The following is a 21314-nucleotide window of genomic DNA, read 5'->3' on the forward strand; positions in this document are numbered from 1 at the left end:
CCGTGCCAGTTTTTCCCCCGGGGGAAAGACTGGCATGAGCCAATCTTTCCCCTTGGAAATTTTGTATCCTTGCCATTCTTCCCCCGCGGAAATTTGGCGATACGTATATATATAGTCACTTTTCCCCAATGCCAATCTTTCCGCCATAGTATAGATTTCACTTTATTTATACAAGTCTGAAAATTAAACCCAACAGAGTTATAATTATATTTTTACGCTGTCAAATATTTTTTGTCAATTTACATTAACACAAGTCTGTCTATACATGTTCATCATTCTGTCTATGTGTCAACTAGTTTGTTTTTATTTCCACAAATCTTTTATAATAGTCTGCCTACATTCGCAACAGTCTGAATATGTTTCACAAGTCTGTCTTTGGTCCACTAGTCCGTCTACATATTCACCAGTCCGTCTTTGTGTCTACTATTCTGTCTACATGTTTACCAGTCGGTCTCCGTGTTCAATAGTCTATCTACATGTTTACCAGTCAGTTTACGTATCCATTAATCTGCCTACTATACCAGAGAGTGTATGTGCCCACCAGCCTGTCTATACATGTCTACCAGTCGGTCTATATGTCGATTATATTATATTGTGTCAATGTGTCCATCGTCTGTCTACATATTCATCAGTCCGTCTGTAAATGCATTTTGTTGTGTTATTTTGTCTGATATTCCAAATCTTCATTATGCTGACATTTACATGCATTCTTTTGACCGGAAAACTTACTATAGGTGTATACTCCTTACTAATACCCCTATGCTTTGAAATGCAAAAAAAGTGTTCGTTGTGATTTATCATAAGCCAAGAAACATTTTTAATATGTATTGCCACAACAAGTTACTTTGCAGTCACAAGTTTAGTTTTTCTGACAGCAGGCTAGTATGACAAGTAAAACTTAAAAATAAGATAGTCTTATCTATCTCGGGTTGAAAAAACATACTAAATATACATGGTTTTGCAGTTAATGTCTGTCTCTGCATGCTTTTTTTATATGAAATGTAGCAATGTCTCATACAAAACAAATCGTAAGTAGTCATTTCGTTATTAAACAACAACCAGTCTTGGAGAACATGATTGTTATTAGTTGTAATTGGTTTTGAAATAGCTTTCAGTAACCGAGTGTACTCTTATTCTGGTGCTAAGTGATTATTGTGCACCATACCAACATTTTTAGTGAAGCCAATTGCAACTGATCTTTAACATTTTTTTTTATGGTGCGCGCTGTCCAAGGCTGGATTAATTTGGGTGGGGGTGATTGTTTAAAGCCGCCACCTTCTGCATGTGCCATTCCGAAGCCAGGATCATGAAGTACAATTATGTTTTGGTTAGTATTGGTTAATTATTAATTTAATACCAAACAGACAACAATAAAATATAAAAATGTATATATATAACACATGTATATTAATACAATGAAGGTTTCGTACCGCTAAAATAATTTAAAAAAAATGTTAGTATTTTCTTTTTAGATAAAAATTTGGAACTGACGTCGGCAACGTTATAATTCAAGGGGGAAACATTAGCTTCTCGTGCTATTAAGGGGGGAAATTGGCTTGATCCTGGTTTTCCCCCCATAACATTGAGGGGGAAAAGTAGGATCATGCCAATTCTTCTGGGGGGAATAAGTAGATCGATCCAGTTTTTCCCCCCGGAAAAATTGGCATGGGGGAAGAATAGCTATAGGACACCGGAGGTCTCGTAATAACCAGTTTTCTGTTCCATGTTCACGGGTAAGGTTTTTTTTTTTAATTTCTCCCGGTAATTTATTCAAAATAATTGGTACAAGTAATGTTCCATACGAATCTTGTGACTTGCCTAAAGATTCCAGCCCTCTGACGTAAGTTTCCATTTGATCATAGAATTGTCTCAAACTGACAAGATGGTTTCGTGATGATGGAATTCTTATAATGCTTGTATGTATGCTTGCGTGATTTTGTGTGTTTGTCCGAATATTTCCTTCAATGAAATAATGGCGTCTGCGTAGTTTGCGTTAGTAAGTTCAAAACCTGCTATGGTGCGTTATGCTTCATTCTGTAATTGTGCTTTGAGGTAATTAAATTTCTGGACATCAGTCAATGAAGGGTTCAAATGTATGGCGCATTCATACGAATCCCAGAAAGTTTGCCAGTCTAATATATTCCCTGTGAATATCAGAAGTGCGAGTTTTCGTAAGTAGTGATTCTGACTGCTTGTGGATATATACGAATTTATATTAGTACTCACTGTGTTACTAGCTTGAGAGAACGGATTTTGGGACGACTGCGTGCATGAGTTTTCTGTGAGGTTTGCTGAGACGAACGGTTGAGGGTTAACATTAAATATTTGCGATGAAGTTTCACTCTGACGTGTCTGTGATGTGGTATGAGTATCTTGAACAAAATTTCTGATGTGTCTGATTTTGGTTTCTAACCTAATACAATACTCATCTGAGTCTAGAATTTCACTTTCAATATCTTCTTATTCCGCTATGTTGAGTATCTGCTCGTTCAAGTTGTTCAGTATCTTTTGCTTCTAAAGAAGGTTTTCAAATGTTGCGGTCAATTCTTCTGGATCGAAATCTGTATCTTGCTTCGCTGCATCTATCTTCCGTATAAGTTTTGTGACAGTACTTCTGCTCCCGGATCGTATCGATTTGAGCTTTTTTAGATCCATTGGTCACGGTACCATAAATGTGGAGGTTAAAAGTATGATATTTTTGCTAATATAAACAAACACGTCTGTTCAGACATAACTTTTAATAACAACTCAAAAAGTCCACGACGACGTTATTGGAGTCGCCAACGTCGCCAATGGTAACGTACAAATAAGGAATGTCGTTATCCCGTGATAATCTCGACAAGAGTTCCAATTTTCAAACCTTTAATTGAATCTGTAATATTTAATGGTGGGATTATAAGACAGTTTATGCGAAATTAAAAATGTGATGCCTTTCCGGTGTTTTGTGCTTTTATGATATAAAGAGTTACTCAATTTGTGATGAAACCAACGACAGAGAAGCACTACAATGTCTCAATGCTCCTCAAATTCGTACTTTATTTGGCCTTTTTTATTCGAGCGTCACTGATGAGTCTTTTGTAGACGAAACGTGCGTCTGGCGTAAATACAAAATGTAATCCTAGTACCTATGATGAGTTTATTTAGATAAAGACAAGTGCATAATAATCATAGAACAGTACGCAAATTGTTAGCAAAAGAATCCAAGTAAGACATGGAATCAAATGAGCAGTAACATGCTTCTGAAAATGTCTTTTGTAGTGCATTTCGATGTAAAATATTGGCTGTATAGTTTACACTAGTAAGAAAGTTTTCCTCCTGCTTTTAGACAATAATTTGTCCAATGGAAGCGGATAAGTGTAAAGGTTTTCGGAAGACAAAAATGGATTTGAATAACTATTATTGTTTACTTAATTTTTTTTTTACATTAGTAGGTTTTCAATCGAATTAAAAATGACTTTTTTATTCCAGGTGCATAATAATTATAACAGCTAAAACAGACATGTAACAAAGAAAACAATGTCGGTTGCTTTTTCGTTGTTGTTTTGTGTGACTGTAGTGGCATCACAAACACTGACAGGTAATTATAACAGTTTCTGTATACAGATCAATATCTAGAGTTCTATAAATTACCAGAAAGTATTCATTTTAAGTTATGATTTCAGTGGCTTAATAATTATCTTTTACCCCTATTATCATCGTTTTTCCCCTTTGAATAGCGTTCATTATTAGAGTTAGGATTAAATGTTAAATAGATGCCTTTTGTGATTCTTAGTTAAATATTTGTTTGTTTTTGTGCTAATTGAGATTATGACACAGTGATGACTGCTCTACCCATATTTTGACAATTTTACTCATTTTGTCTGTTTTGTTCACGAATCGTTGTAAATATAATGGAACTTGATGCGACTTTCATACAAGTGAGAGGTTTAGCGCTATAAAACGAGGTTCAATCTACCATTTTCTACATTCAAAAATACCTGTACCAAGTCAGGAATACGACAGTTGTTGTCCATTCGTTTGATGTGGTTTATAATTTGATTTTGCCATTTGATTAGGGACTTTCAGTTTTGAATTTTATTCGGAGTTCAGTATTTTTGTGATTTTACTTTTTGTTTTATACATACATTCTGAAGAGACAAAGGCATGGATCACAATGATCACAAGGATGTTATAAACTCAATCGATTTGAGGACAATCATTTTCTCAGGAGGTTATGCTTTTAAATATCAGACAAATGTAGGATCTTTTCAGTTTTGTATACTTCATATTTTTAGCTAAACCCAATATGGATTTTATGTTTCCAATTGTTATTAATTTACGAATGGGTAGAATATTTAAGTCAATTTTTAAAGATACTATAAGGAATTTGTTAACCTTTTTTTGATAAAAAGGTTTTTAATTTATTTGCTTTATTTCTTCCGATCCATTGTTTTAAGCATAAAGAAAAAAAGTAGAACAAAATACTGAACTCCAATTCATATTCGAAAAGGAACATTGCCAATAAAACTAACACAATCAATCACTTTCAATCAACAGAACAAGTAAAATTCCATGTTTTGAATCTATTTGTTTTAATTCTTCCAATCCATTCTTATCAGAATGGAAAAAAGGTTTAACAAAAACCAAACAAAACAAACACCCTCAAATGCAAATTCAAAAAGGGGAAGTTCATAAAAACTGATAAAATCAAACGCTATCAATCAACAAAAGCTAAACAAAGCAAATGCCATATTCTATATAATTCTTAAATTGCCATAAAATCGTCATTTATAATTGTTGGACACCAAAGGCTACTTTGGTCATCTCTTTTCGAAGTTAAAACAGTCGCTATATTCTTCCTGTTTTACTTACATATACATATGATTTGTATAGATATCTGAATTACGAATGCATGTAGCAGACCAGGATCTACATACTCTTCCAAAAACACACCACCATCCATTTCCCCTATTGTATTAAACCAGTTTCATAATCAGACTTGTACATTCTTAAATCTTCTCCCCTGAGACAAACACCTTTTTATTTGGATGTAATGCTGTAGAATTTATCTGTGTTGGAGCTTCATATTCTTTTATTTTATCAAATCTATAAAAATCAAAAATATATTTCATATTTTTTTTGGTTACATCTTCTGATATCACACTCGGACTTCTCTTGAACTGAATTTTAATGTGCGTATTGTTATGCGTTTACTTTTCTAAATTGGCTAGAGGTATAGGGGGAGGGTTGAGATCTCACAAACATGTTTATCCTCGCCGCATTTTTGCGCCTGTCCCAAGTCAGGAGCCTCTGGCCTTTGTTAGTCTTGTATTATTTTAATTTTAGTTTCTTGTGTACAATTTGGAAATTAGTATGGCGTTCATTATCACTGAACTAGTATATATTTGTTTAGGGGCCAGTTGAAGGACGCCTCCGGGTGCGGGAATTTCTCGCTACATTGAAGAACTGTTGGTGACCTTCTGCTGTTGTTTTTTTCTATAGTCGGGTTGTTGTCTCTTTGGCACATTCCCCATTTTCATTCTCAATTTTATTTTTTACAGAGCTTGTCTTTAGTGCCGTGTGGAGGCAGTAGAGTGCCTCCCTGTGCTTCAGGTTTATGCTCTTATAATATACTAGATTATGGAGTGTGTGTCCGAGCGAGAACTGCTCTAGTTCATTACTTTAGGAATATTTATCAAAAAGTAGTATTTCAATATTCAGCCCCATTCTACTATTTAGTCAGCCATCAGTCTTACCCTGATATACCCTATCTTTTTCGGGTAATTAATACTGATAGCGTTTGACATTTTTAGCCGAACAGATTTATCTATTTTACATAACTTAAATTATTGTATGCTGGTTCATATTCTGGACGTCAGTCTTTGCTCCTTTATAATATAATTCACTAACAAAAAACAATTATGAAGCTTAGAAATGGAAAAATATTAAATACTAAACTTGTTCAAAGGGTATCTACACGTCTCAATCTTCAAAATCGGTTATCTAAAAATACTACCATCGCTAACATTTTTAACAATAAAAATCGTGGTTACCCTTTTATCGATAAGTGTCATGCCAAAAAATGACATGTCCCCGTCTTTCCACCAACAATACGGTTAGGTCCACGTTTAATGGTCGCACATTTTCTTTGAATTTTGAAACTGATATAACTTGAAAAACAAACAGTATTATTTATTTACTCACATGAAACAAACCGGGACGTGGTATTCAGTACGTAGGAGAAACTGGACGATATTTATCTAAACGCACTCAAGAACATCTGTATCGTTTTAAAAGACCCAATAAATTCAAAAGTATCATTTACCAACACCTTAAGAAGCACAACCATCCTTTTAAATATTTAGCAGTTCAACCTTTAGAAGTAGTAAATAAGCAGCCTGGTGAATCTCATTCAAAGTTTGTACGATCACGGAAAATAATTGAATTAAATTGGATTAAAAAATTACAGACAGTCTACCCTCTCGGTCTTAATGATAATATCATGGGAATTGGTAATATATCTAGAACCGATTCCGTTAACATTTTGGATATAGTTTCTAAAACTGTTTGTAAAAACCGTTCTCACGGTCGTAGGACAAATCGCAATCAAAAAAAATTTCGGACCAATCATACCAATATTTCGGATCTAATTTCTATTTCAAAAAACAACGGCAGACATTATCTGTTAACAAAACTCTGTTCATTACCGGTTAATAAGTTAAATAAACTTTTGGAGGATTGCAACACAATTTCATATAGCAGTCCTAAGTACGAAATTGTTCCAATTATTATGGCATATTGTTATTCTAAACTATTTCCCAAAATTGATCGCCCTGAAGATCATAAAAAACATTTTATTAAAATAAAGTATGTCAGTAAAGGGTTTGATTTTGTAAATATTGCCGGTATATTTGACGACCATTCTGTTAAAGAACAAATTCCTGGATATTTTGACAATACTGAGCTACCTCTTATTTGTTATATTTACAAGAAATCTACCCGGAAATTCGTGTTTAATTATAGTCAACTGTGTAAAGATGTTAATATCAGTGAAAATACACCTACTTCATGTAATTGTAGTACCTCCGAATATATTTATGGTCCCATTTCCCATGTTATAACAGGAGATCTTAACATCGTTCAAGACCGAGAGTTAAAAACGTTCCTCAGTAAAGGACCTAAATATCGTCCCCCGTCAATTATTAATTGGAATGAGTGTCGTAATATCATCCACGACTCACTCCATACTTACTGTATGAAATGGATAAAACGGAAAAAAGCTGACAAAAAAATCTTTGGACTCTTTTTTTAATTCAGTAATGAAGATAGTTGATATACGTATTCAACATTTTAAAGAACATTTTACTATTAACAATAACCACAAAAAACCTATTTCTCGTATCAAACATAAACTAAAAGAACTAGCCAAGAAATTTGTTTTTGTCCCGGCCGATAAAGCTGCTAATAATATTATTATTGTTTGACGTAAATTTTACATTGAGGTTCTGAAAAAAGAAATAACCAATTCACCAACATTCCAACTGACTCCATTTTCAGAAAACGACATCTGTAACAAACATAAACTTTTAGCTACCGCTTTACAAGCAGAGTCAAATACAATGAAAGTCCCAACTATGTACTGGCTTCCGAAGCTACACAAAACACCTTACAACTATAGATTTATTTCGTCTTCAAGCCATTGTTCCACTACTAAATTGTCTATTCTTCTGACCAGCACACTTGGTACAATTAAAAACCTGATAATAAGTTGTTCAAATAAGCCCTTCGAAAATAGTGGAATTAATTACTTTTGGAGTGTCAAGAACTCGTTGAAAGTACTTGATAAATTGCATGCTTATATTGGTGATTTTAAATCTGTTCAAAGTTTTGATTTTTCTACCCTGTATACCACATTGCCTCACATTCTCATTAAGAAAAAATTCACACACCTAATTAAATGGGCATTTAAAAAGTCAGAATGTGAATATATATGTTCAAACTCTTTTAGGTCATTTTTTAGTAGCAATAAACAAAACTATGTCAATTGGACATGCTTTGATACTATATATGCCTTTGAATTTTTACTAGATAACATTTTTGTTCGCTTTGGGGATTCCGTATATCGTCAGATTATCGGAATTCCAATGGGGACTAACTGTGCACCACTTATTGCGGACCTGTTTTTGTATTGCTATGAGTTACAATTTATGACAAAAATAAGCAAAGACCCATCGAAACAACATCTGATAAACAAATTTAATAATACTTTTAGATATCTGGATGATATTTTGGCTTTCAATAATGACGACTTCAGTATGTATATTAAAGAAATTTATCCTGTTGAACTTACTTTAAATAAAGCTAATACTAACAATGACCACTGCCCTTTCCTCGATCTTGATATCTATATCACTAACGGAAAGCTGAATACTAAAATTTATGATAAAAGAAATGATTTTTCATTTCCTATCGTTAATTATCCATTTTTAGATGGTGACGTTCCCTTGTCACCATCTTACGGTGTTTATATATCTCAACTTGTACGATTCGCTCGTGTATGTAACAATGTTTTAGATTTTAACGAGAGAAATTTATGTATTACTGAAAAAATTATTACACCAGGGTTTTCGATATCACAAACTAGTCAAAACATTTACTAAATTGTATCATCGGTATAAGGACATCATTCGTAAATATAGCTCAACATGCAGACTTCTTATACGTTCAGGTATTTCACATCTAATTTTTTATGGAAAGATTCTTTATAAAGCACAAAGGTGTCAGTATTCACCTCAAAAACTAACAAAACCTTTGAATAGACTTATTAAGAAGGGATATAGTTACGATACAGTAGTCAGGTCATTAAAGATTGCATATTTTGGCGTTAATATTGATTCACTTATAGGATCTTTGCATCGAAATTAAACACATTCATTCAAAAACCAGTTGTTGGCATGATACGGGTTATGTTCTTCTCATATATGTTATGATGGTATGATACTAAACCCCTAACGAGAAGGACTGTGCCTGATGTTCATATGATGAAATCATAATCTTTCAGTCAGTTTAATTGAAGTCTGGAGCTGGCATATCAGTTAACTGCTAGTAGTCTGTTGTTATTTAGGTATTATTGTCATTTTGTTTATTTTCTTTGGTTACATCTTCTGACATCAGACTCGGACTTCTCTTGAACTGAATTTTAATGTGCGTATTGTTATGCGTTTACTTTTCTACATTGGCTAGAGGTATAGGGGGAGGGTTGAGATCTCACAAACATGTTTAACCCCGCCGCATTTTTGCGCCTGTCCCAAGTCAGGAGCCTCTGGCCTTTGTTAGTCTTGTATTATTTTAATTTTAGTTTCTTGTGTACAATTTGAAAATTAGTATGGCGTTCATTATCACTGAACTAGTATATATTTGTTTAGGGGCCAGTTGAAGGACGCCTCCGGGTGCGGGAATTTCTCGCTACATTGAAGACCTGTTGGTGACCTTCTGCTGTTGTTTTTTTCTATGGTCGGGTTGTTGTCTCTTTGGCACATTCCCTATTTCCATTCTCAATTTTATTCAATATGACAAAAGTTCTAATCATAATTATAACCTTAGTTGTTTATATTTAGAAACTCTTCATTAATACTGTTTTAATCTGCTATCAAATATAGAGAGTGTTTTGATTAATTCATTGTTTATTTCAGAATGTCCACTAGAATGGATTCTTTTCAACAACAATTGTTATCTATTCAAATTCTATCCACAACTGTCTTACGAAGTTGCCGACAAGACATGCTTGGTAAGTAAAGCGAACAATTAATCACCAATGTACATTATCGACTTAACAATATAGGGAACGAACATCCAGTTAACTAATGGTTGCATTATAGGAATGAAATACCACAATTCTAAACAATCCTGACAATTTTCGAATTTTTACATAACATTAATCGTCACAATATGTATTTACCACTATCATGATCTGCCTACGCTCCCTTAGCACACGATATTACTCTAACAGGGTACGCGTTTTATTCGCATTAATCTACCTAGCTATTTAAATCAATACTTAGTCTAACTGTCATAATCGAGAAAAGAACAGTTCACACGACATTTCTGGTATCTAATATGGCGAACACTAGTAGCTAATGAGTTTATACACAAATATCGTCTGCAAATTCATGATTTCGACCTTATGATTCACGAAGTGTCCATTTCAGTTGTTCTTCCTCTTAACTCTGTTGTAAAGAGTTTTCTGTTAGAAGCATTTTCATGTAAATGAAATACGCGTAGTATGAATGTGCACGTACGTAACGTTATGAAGGAGATATCTAAACGTCTAACGATGGAGCCAAGAGTATGTTATTGGTCAGAAATAGAAAGTTGAAATCACCGAGTTGTAACACAGGCACTTGCATCATAATTGATTTCCGTATGTATACCTTAATATAACAATCTATACAGCTATAATCCGTCTTAAATAGTAGATAAGCATAACGTGTTCGGGCTTTTTTTGTGCTTCCGTCCGTCTATCCAGTAGTTGGTTGTTGTTGTTTTGTTTTTGTGTTTATTGTAGGTAAAAGGTTTGGTTTACGGAAGTTTGTTGTTACATTAATAGGAAACTTTGTATACTAGTTGCTTGTTATGTGTTGTTTTGTATTACTTTGTTACTATATTATTACTATGTTCCATTCCAGGCTAAAGGTGCCGGGTTAGTAAGTGTAAACAACGACGACGAAAACAATTTTGTAACATCAAATATAAATCAGTATAATATTCAGGTGTAAGTAAATAGATAATAAATATGATTGTTTTCGATCTTCAAATCTCGAAGATCTATTAAAAGGAGAGAGATATCCGATGACGGGTTAAACGTTTCCTGGCGTTGTTTGCATCACCCATTATACTAATTTCAACTCAATCAACATGCCACGATCAGGAAAATGGCAAAATCTGATAAATTGCCAATCAGACGAATTTGGTATGTAAGATCTAAAACCACGAAAAACATGTTACACTATAATATCAGGCATGTGCAACCTGTGAAGCAGGGCCTTTGATACCTTTTGTTTGGACAACTCTCAATTGAACAATCGTGTTGCATGGATGACTTAAGTACTTTTATAATCACATGTAATTGTTTGTCGTATAAAAGAGGGACGAAAGATACCATAGGGACAGTCAAACTCATAAATCGAAAATAAACTGACAACGCCATGACTAAAAATGAAAAGGACAATCAGACAAACAATAGTACACATGACACAACATAGAAAACTAAAGAATAAACAACACGAACCCTGAGGGGTGATCTCGGGTGCTCCGGAAGGGATAGCAGATCCTGCTCCACATGTGACACCCGTCGTGTTGTTTATGAGATAACAAATCCGGTAAATAGTCTAATTTGGTATGTCACATTCATGAAAGGGAAGGGGATTGTAGTTACGACTTCAGAAACATATCCGATATCATTTGGGAAACCATAACGGTCAACCAACTCGTGATGGCGTCCGTAAAATTTATGATTTAAAGTATAAAAGTATAAAAGTATAAAAAATCTGATAGTAAATTTAGTAAAAATATTTTACTATTGAAAAACATTGACTAAAATTTAAAAGGAAACAATGCTGTTAGCGTATTCATCAAGGTACATGGATATGGTTCTACATTATATGTCTTTATACATATCAGTTTCTTCAGAATAACAAAATTCGAGACATTATGAGTAAATACTTAATTTAAGAGAAATTATTTTAGACGATCAGTATGGTATACAAGCGGATCTTATTTTGATAAGAAGTTAATATGGGAAGGCGATGGAACAGCAGGGAATGACGACGATAGATATTGGATCAGCCTAGACAACAAACTGTCTACATACCAGGGTATGCGGATTGCATACAAATACTTTCTCTTAGGTTGGTTCTTCATCTTTTATGTAAAATATCAGTTCTTGCCTTTAACATACAAACTCATAAACTCGTTACTGCCTTAAAAATGTTTTCTTCATTCCGTCATTCAACCTCATTAAAATTAGTTTGCTGCACTTGCTTAATATGTTTTTACAATTATTGACACAAAACCTCCCGAGGAGCAGGTATGTAAAGTTCCTATTTTATAAGATTGATCCCTTCTTCTTGCCTTAATTGATAACCCGTAGAAGTGACAAAACACGTTGACATTAAATTTAAATCATGTTTATATTTTCTACCCTAGGCGAAAATACCGAACTCCGAGGAAATTTTAAAACGGAAAGTCCTTAATCTAATGGCAAAATCAAAAGCACGAAAACATCATACGAATGGATAATAACTTTCATATTCCTGACTTGCTTATGTAGAAAATGGTGGATTTAATCTGACCTTAAAACTAGACAAACCCCTCACATGTAGATCAGTCGCATACAAGTACATTATATTGACATCAATGTGTAAACAAAATAGACAAAATGTCAAAAATAGTGGAACAGAAGTCAGGTTATTATCTTAATTACTGTAAAAACAAACACAAATGTCAACAACAATAAATAAGAAAGCATATTGACAAGACACATATACAATAAGAATGTTCTTTAAATATCATATCATTCAAATAAGGAAAGGGTTGATAAACTTTTACAGGAAAATTTTATTATACAAATAGGTCTAAATAGTTTGTCATATATAAAAGAAATATGACAGCAATTTGTCATAAACATTTTGAGTTAGACATTTATGTACCTTTTATTTTAACAATCCGACTTATAAAAATTGAAAGAAGACTTGTTGTAATCAGAGAAAACCATTTTCTATTCAAATAAATTTCCTTTTTCAGGATCAACTTCTTCATACAAATGGTCTAGAGTGACCGAAGATACACTGGCTAGTTATATATGTGAAATACCTCTCGTCGAAGTCTCACGAATCATTGAAACTGGACGAGATTTTAGTAAGATACCTATGAAATATTTAATAATTGAAATGTTTTATTGATTGTATATATTTTATTTTGTTGGTGCTTTATGTCTAGAGAAATCGCATGTTAAAGGATAACAGATGAAATCAGCATTTTTTTGGTTTATTGTAAGATCATAAAATATAAATATATTTAAAAAAAACCCTGATATTTAATATATTGACTAAGAAGAAAATACCTGTCTTTGAAAATAGAAAAAGATAAACAAATGTAAGTGCACTTGTCGAAGTCCTTGAATTTCTTAACTGAATTCGGAGGGTTTTGGTAATTGTCATAAATCATATTCTGATATTGATCATCAAAAATTAGTAAATTTTAATGGCATCTAATCATTTAGAATGTGTGAATACTTTAAATTTAGTATAAACGCTTAAATAGTATGCTGGAGTAGAAATGTAGAAAAATGCACTATGTATCAATTGGATTCTGACGAACCTATTACACAATACCTTATAAAACATTAACGGTACCAATTTTACTGCACCATATGCACATTTCGACTATACATGTTTCTCCAGAAATGTACGAGGCTAATATTGGAAAACAAACAGAACTTATAGCCAAATCTTGACAATAGTAACAGATTATAATATACGAATATTAATTATTGACAATTATTTTGTATCCTAGTCTTCTTTTTACAAGGAAATAACCAAAACTAGTTATGTTATGATTATACGTTTATAAGTTAGTTATTCACCATAATGTGTTCATAACTTCTTGACGTCGCCTTTTACTTTCTTATTTGACCAATAGACATGCTTAGTGCAGAAAATTATAGATCAATTAACATTTTTAAATGTGGTTTTGGCGATGACGGCTTGATTAAATGAATAAATAATTTTATACATTTATTTTGTTCGATGAAAATTGTTATTTTAAAATTATGCTATTCCACCTATAAGTAAACCGGTTCTTACATTGTAAATGATTTTGTTGTATTTTTAGCGTATGGTTCATCGATATCAGACAATGAAAATGCACCAAAGGGTCCTGCAATGAAGATACAACCACAAAACCTAGTAGTCACATCACATTCTATCGAGCCAAACTTAGAATGTGCAGCTGTAGGAGTCCCACAGCCTCATTACACGTGGTACCGATTAGAAAACACAGCTAAAACAGTTATTACAGCATCGAGAAATTATGTTATAACCAATGGCAAATTGACTTTCTTAAATGTTTCATCAGAAGTTGCCTATAGTGGCAATTACCATTGTAAAGCCGAAAACCAGTTTGGATCAATTTTGAGTAATGTTGCTAGGATAACACATGGATGTAAGTTTTACAAAATATAAAAAATAGCATATCGTATTCTATTAAATATTGCATGGATAGAGCTATCAGCAATAAACCGCAAATGATTCAATGCACCTGATTAAATCGAGTTTACCTTTTTTGGAGGAATCTGTTAGATTTATTTCAATGTTTGTTTGAACTTTTAAATCAGCTCTCCTTGTATGTCTGTGATCTATGTTTACAAAGTTTTGGCTACTGGATCCTAATTTATTTACATGTTTACCAATGTCTACTTGGATTGGTGGCTCAATTCTGTCAATGAAATGGACAGCGTTAACGGTTAAGTTAGCTATGCAACCAGGATCAACCTTGCATGCTCTTCAATATATGCCTGTAAAGTCAGGAATCTTACAGGTGTTTACCATTTGTTCCATTAGTTGATAAAATGGAGCTCTTGATTTTGTCTGGATTTAAGGATTTCCACCTTTTTAATTTACTTTGGTATTTTTGTTTATTTTTTTGTTTATTTGTTCCCCCCGCTAAATTCATGTTCCTACTCCGTCAGGCAAAATTGACCTTAGCTAAATTTAGAAACATTCGTTAGCTCTTACTTTTTTACCTTAGCTGAATTTAGATACATTCTTTAGCTCTTACTTTTTCTACGTTTATACATCATTGCCTTTCCATGCTTTATATTTGGCGTTCGAAGCTAAATCTACACTCGTACGAAATTTTTAAGTATCATTTTGATTTGAAAGAATATTTATATATTATATGTAAGAAAACGTCCCTTCTGTGTATTTTCTACAGCGAGGTTACCAATAACATCCAGCAAGAAACAAACAAGATAAAATAAATATTATTCGCTGTAAAATTTCAACATTGTATATAAAAATATAACTTCTCTGAGACAGGTGGTAGATTTAAGACGTCACTACGAGCTCAACATACTATCGGTACGCCAAAACAAATGGAATGCATAAATTTCAAGCTATTAACTATGAATGATATGACGGGGCGGGTTATTTCACCCAGGGATAAAACCAATTATAAGTGTGTCTGATTGGTATTTAAGGTAAGTCATGTGGTTGATATCGAATTCGAGATGTCTGTTATATGAACATATGAATGAAATTTGGTTAAGTCATGAAACCTTCTGTAACACAAATTGCCGTTATCAGTGATGATTTAAACTTTATAACTAATGATAAACCATTTGTTTTCAGTTTTAAACGAGTTTTCAAACGTGGTACCCGGAAGATTTAATGTATCTTTATACAAAGGGACATATCTGAACTGTAACCATCCTACGTATAAACCAGGTACGTATATCCAGTTGAAATTGAATACTAGAAATGTTACTCTTTTTATATAGAAGGTTTCAAATGTATAGATTGGCATATTTGAATTGTTTATATCCGTTCCTATTGCTATTAATAGTTTATAATAGGACTTAGTTACATCAGTTTAAAATACTAGTAATCGAATTTTTTATACTTATTTATAACAACGTATAGAAAGGAGTGTCGTGATGTTATGATTCTTTAAATTAAAGAGAAATAACATGCTACTACAGTTGTTAAATATAATCGAAGTACTCTTTATGTGTTTAACTAATTTTACCCCATTTTTTCATATGCATTACCCTATGCATGACATATCCAAGTACAATAAAAGTCTGGCTTACAATTTAGTCGAAAACATTTGACTTGAACATAATGTTATTTGTGGTCTTAAAAAGTAAAATCACAAAAATACTGAACTTAGAGGAAATCAATTCGGAAAGTCCATAATCACATGGCAAAATCAAATAACAAAACGCATCAAAAACGAATGGACAAGAACTGTGTGAAATGTGTGAAGTGTTTGAGCGGACCTTTAAAATATTCGAGACAGTATCAAATCAGACACTTACTTTAAGATGTATAACAATCTAAAAGTTTATCAGGTAGTGCCGATCAGCTAGTAGAAAACTGGAAGTGCAATTTGATTATACCTTTTGGTTTTCAAGAGCCGAAATGACTTCAAGTCAACTCTACAACGCCAATGCTTATGTGTTTGTTTGAATATGACAGTTGTTATCCATTCGGTTGATTTGTTTGAGCTTAATTTGCCACTTGAAAAGGGACTTTCTGTTTTGAATTTTCCTCGATGTTCGCTATTTTTGTGATTTTACTTTCTTAATGCATAGTAGTTTAAGTTAAAAGTAATGCAACAGGTCTGATCAGTATGAATGCGTTATGACTCCATCTGAAATATCAGCATAACATTTGACAAAATGAAGTATTGAAAAAAAATGATATTCAATATTCGGACAACGAAGTTTCCCACTATTATTGAAACTGGTTGCTTTTAAATAAAAGCAACAGTAGTATACCGCTGTTCAAAAGTCATAAACGGGTTGCAAACTAAAACCGGGAGAAACACATCAACTATATGAGAAAATCAAGAAAACAACAGAAAAACTGAACTGCGTCAAAAACATACGCGAACATACTGCGATAACATTGCTATTAAACAATTTGGAACACACAGATGTCTTCTGGTATGTGGATGTGCAATTCTAAAATAGCTTTATAACTATAGTGTCAAATTACTTCCTTGTACCCCAAGAACTGGGGTTGAACTATTCATTTTATTGTTTTTACATTGAACTTATCTGCTTTAATTTACAGCGGCTAATTACCAGTGGCAGAAAGGTGACGAATTTCTACAGACATCACTTAATCAGTATTACTTCTTATCAAGTGATGGCAATTTATATTTCTCTGAAGTTCAGGCTCAGGATAGTGGTAACTACCACTGCCTGGTTACATTAACGTCACTTCCGGATGAAAAGATGTGGACTTCACAGCCACCTAGTGTTACTAGTAAAGGAATATACCTAGAGGTCACTGGTCAAAGTATGTGTGTTAAATAAATTTTAAACTGTTTCTTTACAATCGTGATTTAAAAACAAAATTCGGTAGTATTTTTTACCTACGGACTCATTTTGTCTATTATTTGCATTTCTAATTTCAAAGTTGAACTTGTCAAGACGTAAACATCTTGGACAGAAAGAAGAATTTGCTCTATTAACAATAAGGTTTATGGATAAATAAAGACATTTGTAAATGTCTGCTGATATAATCTTCAAACTAATGGGAGTAGTTTACAATCACTAATTTTTTTCTTGGATTTATACTGGTTCAATATTTGAAACAGTATCTTTTTTTCAAAGAACTTTTTTGCTTTTAGCGATCAAAAAAATGTTTTTGTTATCAAGGTTCGCTTTTCATTTTTGGGACTTTTTGTCAGATTTTCGTAATCCTCTATTTTTTTTCCATTTCAATGCCTTAAATAATTTTGCCTTTACTCCCATTTTTCTTTTTATAAATCTTTAACATGTATTATTATAAGCTATCTGTAAAATTAAAAACGTTAAAATGTTATTTTTGAATGATTAATACAAGTATCTCAAAAACAAGCACACGGAATTATATTTATTTTCGCTCTTTTGTTTCCTATCAATTTATACTAGTGCTATGAAAAGATTATTATTTTTGAGTAGCTATCTTCCTTAACAGCACTTAAAGTCTGAGTTCGTTTATTATGTTTTAGCTGCCGCTGACTTTCCCCCTGAGATACAGGATAGTTTCCCTAGAGTTTATCCAGTAACACCAATGAGAGGATTCGAGATACGACTAGAATGTTTGGCTTATGGCAGGTAAAAAAATCACAAAAGTACTCCAAAGAAATTTCGAAAACAAACCAAATGGCAAAATCAAAAGCTCAAACACATCAAACGAATGGATAACAACTGTTATTTTGGTATAGAAATGTTCTTATGAAGAAAATTTTGGATGGAACCTGGTTTTATAGATAGCTAAACCTCTCACTTGTATGACATCATAAATACATCAAGATCTCGAACAAAACAGACAAAATTCAATTCAATAAAATAATTTGATTCATTTGTGAAATAATAATATTTACTGTACATACACATGTATCCACGTTTATGTGTCTTGAATACAACCGGTATTATCAGATCTTACTATAACTCGTTGTTTTCATTGTAAAAGTCTTATATTTTATCAATTGACAATATTGATTCGGTAAATTCACAAAATATTTTTCTTATTCTTTTTCAGAATGCCTCTTGAATATTCCTGGTCCAGAGATAGGAAGCCCATTCCAGGTAAAGCTAGATATGAAGACTTAAATCGTATCCTTGTGATAGAGAACGCGCAGTTTGAAGATGAAGGAACTTATATCTGTAGCGTCAGCTCCACCAAGGGATTGGACGAAAAAAAATTCACCTTTGCCCTTTCAGGTAACGATTTAACTATAACATCCTGATTTATATTTACAAACAATTTAAAGCAACATTATCGATGTTCAAATCTTGTTAATCTGTTTCAAGTATGTACAAAAAATACAATAGAAACTGAGGGTATGGTATTGTATGGTATGAACTTCCACGGAGTAAACACAACTGTAAAGTTAAGAAACAGTCTGTTTTTCTTTATTGGTTTTTCACTGTACGACATGATAATGAAGAAGTTTAAAACTCAATGTGTCGACATGATAATGAAGAAGTTAAAAACTCAATGTGTCGACATGATAATGAACAATTATGAACACTTCTGACATGTAATGGTGGCGTTTACATGATAATCTAGAAATTTATAAATCTTTCCATGGACGCTTTAAGAGTCTCACCGCTACGTCTTCATGTATGCACTCCCCAAACTGTGTATCCATTATAATAGTGAGATACTCCCAGATTTTCTGCTTCTACATGATCACGCCAAGTTAGTACTTTAGGATGAATACATTTGCGGATTTGTTTCTGTTCACAGATTGACGCTCGAAGGAATATTTTAACCTTCGAATTTAATTCGAAAGATAATATGGTACAAATGATATAGGAAACATAGATGAATCATCGAATCTTTTTTATTAAAAATGATAACAATTATATTTATTTCTAGCCAAACCTTATTTTATTCATGCATTGCAAGATATGCATGTAGACATCAACAGCCAAATTACATGGAGATGTGAAGTGGTAGCCAGGCCAAGAGCCACTTACACCTGGTACAAAGATTCTAAAGTAATTACATCGGTACCAGGAAAATTTGAAATAAACTCCAATGTTCTTAAATTAACAAACATTCAGCTAGGAGATAGTGGAATGTACCAATGTGGAGCATCAAATGTATATGGTACAGTGTTTGGAGGGGCTCAGTTAAGAGTCCTCTGTAAGTATACGTACCAGTGTGAATCATCAAATGTATATGGAAGTTTTTTGTGGGGCTCAGTTAGGGATCCTCTGTAGTAATATAAAAAAATCAAAAACAACACTTTATAAATCGAATGCATCCAAAACGCCTTTTTCTGCTTTATCTTTACCAGAAACGTTAAAGTTGCAATCACACTGGCAGATATTCAAGATTGCACAACTTTTTGGAATTTTGGATCCTCAATGCTCTTCAACTTTGTATTTGTTTGGCTTTTTAACTATTTTGATCTGAGCGTCACTGATGAGTCTTATGTAGACGAAACGCGCGTCTGGCGTATAAAATTATAATCCTGGTACTTTTGATAACTATTGCACGTGAAAAGAATTTTCATGGTAGGTTAATTTTATGATTCATGGTGTATTTTGATACTGAAAAGAAAATGCTCATGATCATTTGGTAGTAATGACCGATCTTTGTTAATTTCTATAAAATTTTGATCTGACACTTGTCTAAACACGTTATGATTGAATGCTTGCCAAGTTTTATAGAACCTTGTACATTGGGTTTATTCCTCATATATTCGTTTGTTTTGTCTTTTTTGTGATATCTTATTGAATGATTTCAATTTAATGTACTATCGAAAACCACCACTGTTTATTGTGTTCATATTTCTCAGTCTTTATTTTTAAGTGAAGTGTATTTTATTTGCTCGTTGCTTTCTGTTTATGCCATACATTTGTTGGTTTCTCTTTACATTGAGAGTTTTGGTCATCCGTTTGGTATCAACTGCCTCTATTTTCATTTCGTATTAACACATGTTAAGTTTAGTTCTATCAGTTTTCTCTTTTAGTTTAAGGTAGATCATAAGTAAATGTTTTTTTAGACAGAATTTTCTTATAATTTTGCAAAATGAAAATTTTTCTATGCTTTTTTCAAAAATATAATAAAAAGTATGGGTCACCGTGCTATTTTTCAAGGTATGAGTCGTTGAAAATGGCCTAAATTTGGTTAGTTTGTTCATGAAAAAACACATAACAGTGCATAAAAAAAATTCTATGCGATAGAATTTTGAAATGAATTGTGAGAAGATAGGTTTTATAATATGTTTTAAGAAAATAAAAAGAAAACATGGTGTCACCGAACTTGTTTTCTTGCCACAAGTCAAAATAAAAAAAACTCCCTATTAGCCCTGTATAAATTTTGTGCTAAAAGAGTTATCTCCCCTTAAATCGTTCATTTGAAAAAAATGATTTTATAACACCAAAAAGGTTGATATTCGTTAAAATATTTTGAATAATACAATAAATTAGCAACTTTTCTTTATATAATAAAAAGTCTAACCATTAGATTGCAAATCTGTTTCCAAATTTTCTGATTTGGGCAAATAACTAGACCGATTTTGTACTGTGATTGTACAATCCAAGATGGCGGTATACCATGAATCTACCTTAAAACTGTGCAAGAAGTATAGTTACTGATACTTTGTTACTCAAGTGTAACAAAACTGTATGTGAAATTTTAATTGGAATGATTTCTTTGCATTTGATACAACAAACAAAGCTTCTAGATATAAAAAAAGCAAACTGTCAGCATACAAATCTACCATCTTGACTTTTCTATAACGTGTTAACGTACTATTTGATATAGTGTAGAGTATGATACAGAAGCTGAATGATAGTGTCAAGATATCACAAAAGTGATAATATAATTCTAAAAAATTAAACAGAACTTTTAAAACAAAACATCATATTCTTTATTTCAAAGTGATTTTTCGACGCATTTATGTAAGATGTTATTGGTTAATTTTTACATCACAGCGATTTCGCCTGTGATGCATTGAAATAAGAAATCTGAAGGAAACATTTTGTGTACATTATATAATCACTTAATTTAAATACTTAATCACAAATACAATGAAAGAAGTAC

At 32.6% G+C, this 21314-nt stretch overlaps 1 protein-coding gene across 2 annotated transcripts in view; it reads left to right on the plus strand.

Annotated features, from left to right (window-relative positions):
* Positions 1 to 21314, plus strand: part of LOC143063364 (contactin-like) — a 48484-nt gene that overhangs the window by 8783 nt on the left and 18387 nt on the right. For both annotated transcript variants that reach the window (XM_076235479.1, XM_076235478.1), the window contains exons 2-12: positions 3469 to 3577; positions 9672 to 9766; positions 10665 to 10750; positions 11725 to 11885; positions 12781 to 12894; positions 13870 to 14199; positions 15387 to 15482; positions 16836 to 17063; positions 17761 to 17866; positions 18294 to 18475; positions 19137 to 19406. In XM_076235479.1, the coding sequence (XP_076091594.1) occupies positions 3517 to 3577; positions 9672 to 9766; positions 10665 to 10750; positions 11725 to 11885; positions 12781 to 12894; positions 13870 to 14199; positions 15387 to 15482; positions 16836 to 17063; positions 17761 to 17866; positions 18294 to 18475; positions 19137 to 19406 (1729 nt within the window). In that variant the 5' untranslated portion in view covers positions 3469 to 3516. The remainder of the gene's footprint in view (positions 1 to 3468; positions 3578 to 9671; positions 9767 to 10664; positions 10751 to 11724; positions 11886 to 12780; positions 12895 to 13869; positions 14200 to 15386; positions 15483 to 16835; positions 17064 to 17760; positions 17867 to 18293; positions 18476 to 19136; positions 19407 to 21314) is intronic.

Source organism: Mytilus galloprovincialis, chromosome 2, assembly GCF_965363235.1.
Source record: "Mytilus galloprovincialis chromosome 2, xbMytGall1.hap1.1, whole genome shotgun sequence".
Classification (NCBI taxonomy): Eukaryota; Metazoa; Mollusca; class Bivalvia; order Mytilida; family Mytilidae; genus Mytilus; species Mytilus galloprovincialis.